At 33.2% G+C, this 10816-nt stretch overlaps 2 protein-coding genes across 2 annotated transcripts; one reads left to right on the top strand and one right to left on the bottom strand.

Annotated features, from left to right (window-relative positions):
- Positions 1 to 694: 694 nt before the first annotated feature.
- On the bottom strand, positions 695 to 8806 carry LOC148627087 (transmembrane protein 69-like). Its single transcript, XM_088567237.1, has 2 exons — positions 8706 to 8806; positions 695 to 1581 (listed from the first exon to the last, which is right to left on the bottom strand). Exon 2 carries the CDS (start codon positions 1572 to 1574, stop codon positions 858 to 860), a length of 717 nt encoding a protein of 238 aa, XP_088423363.1. The 5' UTR covers positions 1575 to 1581; positions 8706 to 8806; the 3' UTR covers positions 695 to 857.
- A 1078-nt stretch (positions 8807 to 9884) lies between these two features.
- LOC148627086 (uncharacterized) lies at positions 9885 to 10337 on the top strand. Its single transcript, XM_088564810.1, has one exon. It carries the CDS (start codon positions 9885 to 9887, stop codon positions 10335 to 10337), a length of 453 nt encoding a protein of 150 aa, XP_088420936.1.
- Positions 10338 to 10816: the final 479 nt, after the last annotated feature.

Raw genomic sequence — 10816 nt, 5'->3', positions numbered from 1 at the left:
GTTTTTATAAGGAGTAAGTGTTTATATTGGACCTATCTTCAAAATGTTGTTTTTAGTATTTTCGTTACATTTTTAAAAGATCTATAATGCCTAAATATACATTGTAAACTTATTATGTATGTGGTCAATCATATTTGTTGTCCATGAAGCATCTTGTTTATTTCTCTGTAAAGTCTTCATATCCCAAATAATTACATTGTGCACAGGGTAAGAAGCTTTTACTACTCACAAATTAACTCTAGGAACAAGGTTTATGAAATTCAGTGATATTGTGGTGGAACTTTTCTAACAATTATAAAAATGTTAATCTCTAGAAAGAGTAATAAAGGGAACCAAGGTTATAGCGAGAATCAAAAGAATGTAATCCAAGGACTAAGACCAGACATGGAAAACAGACATACACAACAAAGAACATAAAGTAACTAAAATCATACATACAAAGTAACAAAAGCAAATGAGCAACTCGGACTCCGCTATAAACTGAGAAAGGAGAAGATGCTTGTCCTTCAAGAACATATTATTCATGTTTTCATTGGTGAAGACTCAGTCATTCATAGTTTTCTTTAAAGTTACCTGTTAAAAAAAGTATGATTTACATGTACATGTAGTTGACAACATTGAACCTGCTTTTTTTCCCTTTAATTATACTGGTAGATGTAAATATGTAAATACAAAGAAACAGGACATACATTGGTACCCTGTCAATTTTAATTATAAATGCATTGTCGTGTACATAAACCTAAATGTAACCGAATGAAAGAAGATTTTTTTTGGCTTAAAATATTTACTTTGTAAAATAAAATGTCTTAAAAAAAACATGCATAGCACATAATCAACAATACACACTTCATTTTAGTTTAAATACTGCAGTCTTCATCTTTCCTATTTTCAACTTCAGATTTTAACAAAAAACTACACATGAAAGTTGTCCACAAAGCCAAAACTGCTACAAATGTCAGAACAAAGCGTAAACCTTTAAACCAGTTGGGATAACCCCAAGTAACCATGTCATAATATCCCACACTGGCAAGACCTCCTATCATTACAAATAGAGAGATTGGATGAGGGCACATCAGTCCAGCCCAGGCTACTAATGAGGGAAGCACACTTACTCCAAGATTTATCCAATCTGGTCTTAAAATACTTTCTTCTGCAATTGAAAACCCCCACTTAACTCCTCCTAAGAATGATAAGATGGAGGCTCCATAAGTCATTTGAGCTGTACATATCGATGGCATAAATGTCCCACATAAAATCATATAACTTGGTGCAGCTACAAAAGGTATCAGACCTGAAGCTCCAAGTGCCAATGCAGGCAATGGCGAATGTTTCAAGTGTTTAATACTGCCCCATACTGTCAATGCTTTTGTTTCTCTATCTTCTGTGAAGTTTCGTTTAGCTTGTTTGTTAATATTGTCATGTTTAAGATTTCTCTTCCACTGCTGTAAAGAACTGAAATGATAAGTTGGTTTCCATGTGAATCTGCACAAATCATGCACTTCATTATGTACTAACTGTCGCTTGAAAAGATTTAATGAAATGTTTGGTTTCAGTAATCTTGTCAACAGATGCATCCCAATTCTGAAAATAAATTTCGGAAAAAAAATTATTTTAGATAAGACTAAACATGCTCGAATATATTGCAAACACAACATACACTTTTAGATAGATCCTTCAATCTCAGTTTCTGTTATATTGATGACGTATTACCTTTAAACAATCCTAATTTCGGGGATTTGATACATCGCATCTACCCCAAAGAACTTGAGATAAAGGATACTACAGACACTGTGAAGTTGGCCTCATATCTTAACCTATACTTAGAAAGCGATGGTAAGGGAAAACTATTGACCAAACTTTACGACAAACATGATGACTTTTCAATCAGAATTGTCAACTTTCCTTTCATATGTAGCAGCATCCCTTCAGTACCTGCATATGGAGTATTCATATCAAACTTGTATGTTATGTCATAGCTTGCTGAAACTACGCAGACTTCTTGTATCACACTAGGCTTCTGGAACAGGGTTGCTACAAGATTGAAGTCAAAACTACAGAAGTTTTATGGTCGTCATCATGAACTTGTGGATCATTCCAGCGTAACCATCAGCACCATGAAAACTGATTTGTTGAACGTGTCATAGTTTTCCTTTCCTCTTTAGACTACCCTTGACTTGACTTTTTATGAGCAACTCGGCAGGTGAACCTGGTCCATGCTCCCAGTTTTTAGTGGAGTCGGAGTTGCTCATTTGCTTTTGTTACTTTGTATATATTATTTTAGTTACTTTATGTTCTTTGTTTTGTAAATGTATGTCTGTTTTCCATGTCTGGTCTTTGTCCTTTGATTACCACTAGAACCTTGGTTCCCTTTATTACCCTTGTTTGTTTGTTTGTTTGTTTTTATTGGGGGGAGGGTTAGTTTTCTTTATAAAATTATAGTCAGATATAAATGATTGATGACTAAAATGACACAAACTAAAACTAAAGCTCTTGGTTTATGACTAACTTAATATTTCTTATCCAATTAAAATTCTTAGTCCATGATATTCATCTCTGTTTACAAAATGGTGTAATAATGTAGACATTAAAATAATAGACATGGATCTTAATTATAGGGCAGCGACGGTTAAATTGTAATCAGGAATTGTAGTCAGTAGTTAATTACATCTTCATAGATAATCAATGTAATCAGTAATCAGTGTAATTAATTATTACAAGTAATAATATGTAATCAATTACTAGGTGAAAAAGTGTTGTAGTCATGATTACTTTTTTAATACATTTTCATTACATTACCCCAAAAATTGCTCTGAGAAAAAAAACAAAGCATTTTCCCATTTTACATTTTTTTTTATCAAACTTTATATTTTAATTGATTTTAGTAACTGAAAATTGACATTGACTATGATAGATAATAGTGTTGTACCACTACAATTAGATTTAGTTCAGATTCCCTTTTGTCTTTTTTCTTGCTAACTATTTACACATTTAGCATATAGAGAATTTTATACCACTGAAAAATCATATATGGATAATCTACTATGGCATGATGTTGAAACAATTTATGAATATAGAATTTCGTAATGTTTTCTGTTGTGGTTGAGCCAGTGTTTATGAAGAAATCAAAGTAATAGAATCCATATAAAATCATAAACATTTTTATTTGCTTCCAAGAGTCAAACTTTTGCCCATTAAACCTAACATATAGGAATACATGTATAATAAAATAAATTTTCAAAACCAGACTAGAAATAAACAAGCTATTGTCAAGAAATCAGAAAAAAAACTTGTTTCTGGTCCCTTATTCTTACATGGCTCAAGTCCATACCAGTCTTCCTTTTGTGGTATTACAACTTCAAAAAGTTACATTCAGTCTTAATAGTCAAGTTATTGTCTGGACATCAGAAAATTGCATGTTTCTGACTCCCTCTTTTTGGCCCCTAATTTCTGAAAAGTTCAAGGCTTTACCTCAAAAACCAAACCAAGTCTGACTATTGTGGTATAGAAAATGCTTTTATTAGAGTTATAGAGATAATTCAATAAAATATAACAAGAACAGGTATGGTGTGAGTATCAATGAGACAACAACCCCACCAGGATGAAAATTTCAGCTGAAGGCCACCTACTGGTCTTCAATGAATGATGAGGAAACCCTCATACCACATGAAGGCTGTAGCTGGCTCCAGAACATCATTATACACAGGTAAATTGAAAGAGTTACCCCTATATACTCAAGGAACATAAAAATAAACCAAAGGTGAAAACAACATGAGAAATACAAAAGCCAGAAATTCCTGACTTGGGACAGGCACAAAAAATGCATGAAAAAAAGGTGTGATCACAACCATCCCCCTTTAAAATCTGGCCACTGTAGAAAAATATCACACAACTAAACACACCTAAAAATCAGTTCAGAAAGGTCTGAGTCCCTTGTTTATGTATATGTTCATGTATACTCTGTTCCCATTGTGTGTGGACCAACTGTATCCTGGTATTGTTAGAACAATGCACATTTTCAGTACTTGTGCTTGAAATAAGGGCCAAACATAAACTTTAAAACCACTTATTTATCCAGTTTTTCTAAGGATCATGAAAATTGGGACAAACTTGAAAAATGTGATTTTCAGCCATTTTCAAACTTTGCTAAGGACTTGTTCCCAAAATTGCTGTCTAGTCAAATTAAGATGAAATTCTGATTCAAAGCTATAATGATCTACTGAAAAGTTGTTGGACGGCTGTTTCACAATATCTTACACAGCCCTACATAACCTTGGTTATGCTCATTAAATGACAGGAAAATATGTTTGTTTATCATTGAAAATAGATTTAAAATCATGCAAATTGATATTTTAACCTTTACAGTGATACATGATATTCCCAGTTGAACGTTATATTAAAAAATCAAGATTTTGTGTCCTAAAATAGTGCATATTTTGTTGTTATGCTGTAACATCTAGAAAATAAGGTAAGTTTTGATTATTTCAGACAGTAGATAATTCTTAAGTGTACAATGATGAATTACTTCCCAAAAAGCAGAATGCACCAGCTTTATTTTGCATTTTATTTTATTAAGATCGGATAAAAATTTAGAAAGTTATGAATAAATGAAAGAAGGGATACCTTCGTTATGTTTTTCATAAAAAAGGAACATATGCTAGCTAATCAGTACTTAGAAATAAAGCCTTATACAGATTTTCATCAATTAACTCTTTAATTTGTGGAGAAATGTATATACAAACTGTGAAAAATAACTTTACTATATATATGAAATAGCATGATAACAATTTCTTCATTTTATTTCAGGTTTGGTTTAGGGACACTTTTTTTGTAGTGTCCGCAACACAGTTATATCTGCTGAACTACTGGAGCTATTGAAAAAGTATTTTGTGTGTAAACAGGTTCCTCCACACTGAAGACATTAACCAATCAATGATGACTTTCTCAATTGATTAGACTTTACAGCATCATATAATTGCTGAACTGTAGAGTCTGCAACACTCTTATTTGCTTAAGCTTTGAAGCTCTTTTTCTCTTCATTTCAACAAAAGAATGTTTGAATATCTTTCAATGTTCAGTATTTAACTTGATTTTAATACAAAATAGTAGAATTTTATCAGTATAAGGTAAAAATTGTAGCATAACGGGCATAGCATACGATGTACGTCAGTGTTATTAGAAGGTCATTGTTGCTGGACTGCTATTCCGGTTTCAGGTCAAAAGAAAACAGAAAATCGTAAATTTTGAAAATTTGGCGACAGTGGCCTTCCATTCATAGCCCCAGACCATGACTACCAAGGAACCAAACAACAATATAAAGTAACTTTAACAATATTTCAGAGTGTTGCGGACACTACATGTTCTGTCTCTTACAAGAATATAAACGTAGTATCTTGTTTCAGGAGTAACTATGGCCAAGACCAACACTAAGAGATCAAGAAAACACAGAGAAAATCTGAAAAAGAATGCCAAAAGACATGAGGAAGCAAAGAAGAGGGATAGGGTTCGAAAACAAAAGGCCAGGTCAGAACTTAGGAAGACAGCAGACAATAACACACTATTGAAGATAAGGGAAAAGAAGACTCGAAATGAAAAAGTACAGAGAAAAGAAGAAGGCAAATACATTAGCAAATAACAGAGAGAATTCTGGAAAGCAAAAGAATGCTAAAATTAAACAAAGTCAGAGAAAAAAGAGATACAATGAAAAAAAGAAAGCTGAAAAACTTAAGAAAGAGAAAGCTGTAATAAGAACACAAAAATGGTGAATGCGAATACAGTTAAAAACTGGTAACAATTCTGAAACTGGGTCAGCTGATGGTAGAGAAAAAAGTGAAACAGAAAGCCCAAACGCTAAATTTAAGAACAGAATGGCAGAGAACAGAGCCATCAGGAAAGTAAAAGAGAAATTGCCAAAAACACCAAAAAAAGAGGGCCATCATCATACAAAAACTAGCTGATTCACCCAGTTGTTCTAAATTTTTGAAAGATAAGATGATGACATCTGAAAATATAGAAAATGCAGAAATTGGAAAGAATTTTGTGAAATCAATGTCGTCACTGTATTCATCTACAAAGGTTACTAGGAACGAAGGACACATCAAAGCCAGGAGAACTCTAAAAAACATTTTGAATGAGTCACTAAAAGGAAGTAAATCTAAAAGAAAAACTGAAAAGAAGGTTGGTTTTTTCAAGCCTAGAAAGGTGTCAGGTTTGGCTTGGTGGATCAATAAAGAGAGAAAAACAAGAAAGGACAAGATAAGCTGGAAAGTTAAGAAAGAAATCACTGACTTCTATACCTCTGGAGAAGTATCTAGGGAGATGCCAGACAAGAAAAATGTATCAAAGAAGACCAACATAGGTAAAATGGTTATGACGATGACTATAAAAGATGCACATCTGATGTACAAGAAGAAGTATCCAGACAACAAAGTTGGGTTAACTACATTCTACAAGTTAAAACCACGGAATATAAAGAAGGTGTCAGAAACAAATAGACGATGCTGTCTCTCTCAAATTTGCTGCAATGTAGCTCTTAAAGTTGAGGCAGCTAATAAGTTCATCATTGGAAAAGATACAGAAATACAGAGTCTTACTAAATGATCTGCTTCAGATATAACAGTTTGCAGCTATGAAAACCAGCAGTTTCCAAAAGCTAACTGCCTGAACAGAAATTGTGACAATTGTGGACCTTCTGAAATTAAGAAATATTTCAATAACCTAATAGATGAACATAAAGACACTTCAGACTTATTTGCCATGGAGTTCTGTACATATGTTTATTGTTGAAACAGTTTCTTTAATACATTTTCTTTATTTACTGTTCTTTAATAGCTTTTACAATGTTCCTAAATAAGAAATTATTGTATGCTTATAACTTTTATTTCATGATAAGATATATCTTCAAAAGTCTAAAAATATATGTAGGAATGTATTAACTTTGATTTCTATTTCACAATATTGATCATCTCTATATCAAATGGCTTTAACCTTTATACTGATTGCTTTTTCATCAAATGCAAACATTTACCAAGCTTTGTTTTCTAAATATCCAGTGGAATAAGATTATCTAGTTGAAAATGAAACGTTATGTTATTCATAGCTCAAAATTTTTTATGATTCTTTATTACAAGAGACACTTTCTCCTGGTATCAGTGGTGACATTGTAAGGTACACTAAGACATTAGTACTATTTTGTATTGCTTAGTTTTCAATATAAAGCCATATGATAAATTTTAGATTAAATTCAAAACTGTAGTGTCCGCAACGCTTTCAGGCTGCTTTTTAGACCCCTATTATTTTCAAAATTTTGAATAAAGTGTTAAAATTAATTGTTGTTTCTTTTCATATTATACCTATAGTATCAAAATTAGTTAGAATTATCATTTTGTTATCCATAACAAGATCTAAGTATCCATTTATAATAGTATGCTGAATTTCTGAGGGAAGAAAAATAGGGTAAAAATTTCATTTTTCCCAAAAAATCAAAGATTATCATGAAACTTTTACTTGTACAACTACACATTATCATAGTTCAAACTTATGGAGACCATAAAGTCATGGTTAATGGTGTTATATTTCAAATTTTTTAACATAATAGTTCTTGTATACAATGAAAAGAGCCTGTGGATGCCTGGAAACTTTTATCGAATACAGGAAAACAAGAAAAGGTTACACAAAAATCTTTTCAGGTTTTATTCTAGAGACATGCTTCTTTCTGAAAAATGCCTTGTCATTAAGATTCAACCAGGTTTATTTTTCATCAAATTTGTTACAGTCCTGTGTAAAATATTGTGAAACAGCCGTGGAGGGGATCCCTACAAATTGCCATTGCATCAGAAGTTTAATGCAATGAAAGATTAGATGTTCTACATGTAACTTTAGGCAAAATAAAAATCCACTTTCCATACTCAGTTACAATCCTGACTCAAAAGCATTATACATCACTGTTACTCCAAAAAAAGACAGCACATCTTGAAAGGTGCGTTTTGTCATCAACTCCCTAGTTATTTAAATGAAAGAATATGGCAAGACTGATGAGGTTATGTAACACAGATGATGCCTACACCAACATCATTGCCCACATTGTAGAACAGTGTTATTTTGACTTTGTATGAGAATAACTCTTTGATTTCAATAATTGAACTGTTGAAATATTATAATTTGTTATTCATACTTTATGATGTTATATGTATCACAATATATATAATAAACAGAAAATATTATTTCTTTTACATGTTCAGGTGTCTATGCTATGCAAAAACTTTCTGTATACCAGTTTCATACACATCCACATCACAACCGCAATGCAAATAAGCAAATTTAACCAATTGGTCAAAATACACAACAAACTCAGAAAAAAATCTTCAAAAGCACTGCCAAATTCACAGCTTGATTTTACATAACAATTAAAGACACAATTACCATACCAATATTATAAGTACAAAACTGGTATAACAGTTATGTACAAAATTTTAAAAAAATCACAATACTGGAATTATTTTATACCATTATTGCGATCCTTTGTGATCTATGTTTTCACTTATTGAAGACCTTTTGGTGTTCTTTAGTAGACTTTACTATTTTTCAAGAGATTACGATGGTGCATTTGTAGTGTTTCACCAAATCTGTTCCTTTTTCATATTGAAAATATTTAATATGAAACGATATAAACATTCAGAACATTATATAAAATTAATGAACAGGTTTACCTGAAGCTTAAAAATAATCAGGATCAGAAAAGCAGGGGAAAAGAGGGGGGGGTGACATCTACTGGAACTAAAAGTAACGACAGGCTAATGGCAAATAGAATGCATAAACAGTAACCCAGTGTAAAAATATAAAATACGAACCAAACGCGGAATTTAAGAGTTTTTTTTATTGGGGTATAAAAACTGTTTGATTATATCACGGACCTTATATTACAGGGACAACTCACTCCTTACAAAGTCTATATAATTTGTAAAAATAATTATTGTGCCTTACCGGTCTTTATTCTGGTTAAACTTCATTCATTCATTCAAATCTTTATTTCCTCATGAAGAGATATATTAAATACAACATATAAGTATACGAACTGAATACAAAAGCTATATACGTCAATATGCATTAATAAATACTATCAAATATAGCAAGGTCGCTTGTATACGACATAGCATGTATCGTCACATCTACGACCGGAATCTGTTATCAAAGGAAAGACATATTGAATAATATGTGCATGGCACAGTTTCATGTTAAGTTCAACTTGCTCTCTTGCTTTCAGACCGGTTGTCTGTTCACGCCCAAGTAACTTCTGGTAAAGGAATTTCATCATAATACTGCGAGAGTTCACAATACAAGTTCAAATCAAAATTTTCAATTATAATGTTCCACAATACATCACGTAAATGTTCTGTTAATGCATGCACGAACATACACATCAGTAAATGGTCTATCACATATAGTGCGAGCACCAGGTGTAGAGTTTGGTGTAACTGTCCATAGTTTTGTAATGAAAATGAGTAAAGTTTTTGGAAAACTTCCAGACAGGGGCTAGTTGTATTGATTTATGCAATCATCGAAATCTCTCGAAGTCACCATCGTTACTCATACGATCATGCCATTCGGACGATTGTTTTGTGTTTATAGCACTTTGAACTAACGATTTCCAAATAGCTATGCACGGAAAGTGTCCACCTGAAATGTAGTCCAAGAGATACACACGTTAGATGTGTCATAGTTTTCCTTTCCTCTTTCGTCTACCCCGGACTTGACTTTTTATGAGCAACTCGGCGGGTGTTTCTAGAAAAGCAGAGAACGCTTACTCGATACTCCCAGTGCCAGAGAACATATCATCAACAGCGAGACTTTTTGCAGACGACTGCTTCTTATACCGGAACGTGAAAAACATGGAGGATGCAAAACAACTGCAACACGATCTTGACACTCTGCAAAGATGGGAACGCACCTGGCTGATGGAATTTAATCCTGATAAATGTGAGGTCATAAATATCACCAACAAGAGGTCATATGTACATTTCGACTACAACATCCATGGCAAGGTTCTTACTCATGTACCACATGCCAAATACCTGGGACTTACATTCAGCACCAACCTAACTTGGAATAAACACATAGACAACATAACAAAGAAAGCCAATTCCACTTGTGGTTTTCTGCGACAAAACATCAGCAGTTGTAGCAAGCAAGCAAGACCAGTGTTATACTACATCACTGAGACCAAATGTAGAATATGCTACCACAGTGTGGGACCCTCACACAAAACAGAGCATCAACAAACTGGAATAAGTGCAGAAAAGAGCAGCATGTTTTGTGAATGGGGACTACTCAACCTACAGTAGTGTCAGTAAGATGATGTCAGACCTCAAGTGGCCGTCATTACAACATAGACGACAAAACATGAAAGCAATAATGATGTACAGGATTGTCTACCATCTGATTGCAATTCCACCGCAACAATACCTCACACCAGTCATTACCTCCACAACCAGAGGTCACTCAATGATGTTCATCATATCCCACTCAAGAATCAAGACGCATCAGTATGTCTTCTTACCATCAGCCATCAGGATATGGAATGCCTTGCCAGACACTCTAATTGTTTCACCCACCCTAGAGGTATTCAAAGTGGGAATCCTGACAGCAGAGTAGACGAACTTGGATTTTAACTGTACATACAGATTCATTTAAATGTACAGTCCGTCCTTTGTCACCGTATTTAAATAGTGCACATAGCCAAGTTCGACAATACTCAGACATCTGAGGGATGAACTTTATAGGAGGAAGAAGAAGGAAAAAGGAAAATTTTTATATTTCTTTC

The sequence above is a fragment of the Perna viridis genome, chromosome 1, assembly GCF_037379345.1.
Source record: "Perna viridis isolate PV_CMFRI_1.1 ecotype Kerala chromosome 1, ASM3737934v1, whole genome shotgun sequence".
In the NCBI taxonomy this organism is placed as follows: Eukaryota; Metazoa; Mollusca; class Bivalvia; order Mytilida; family Mytilidae; genus Perna; species Perna viridis.
The sequence above is the reverse complement of the archived record's forward strand: the minus strand, read 5'-3'. Positions and strand labels throughout refer to the sequence as shown.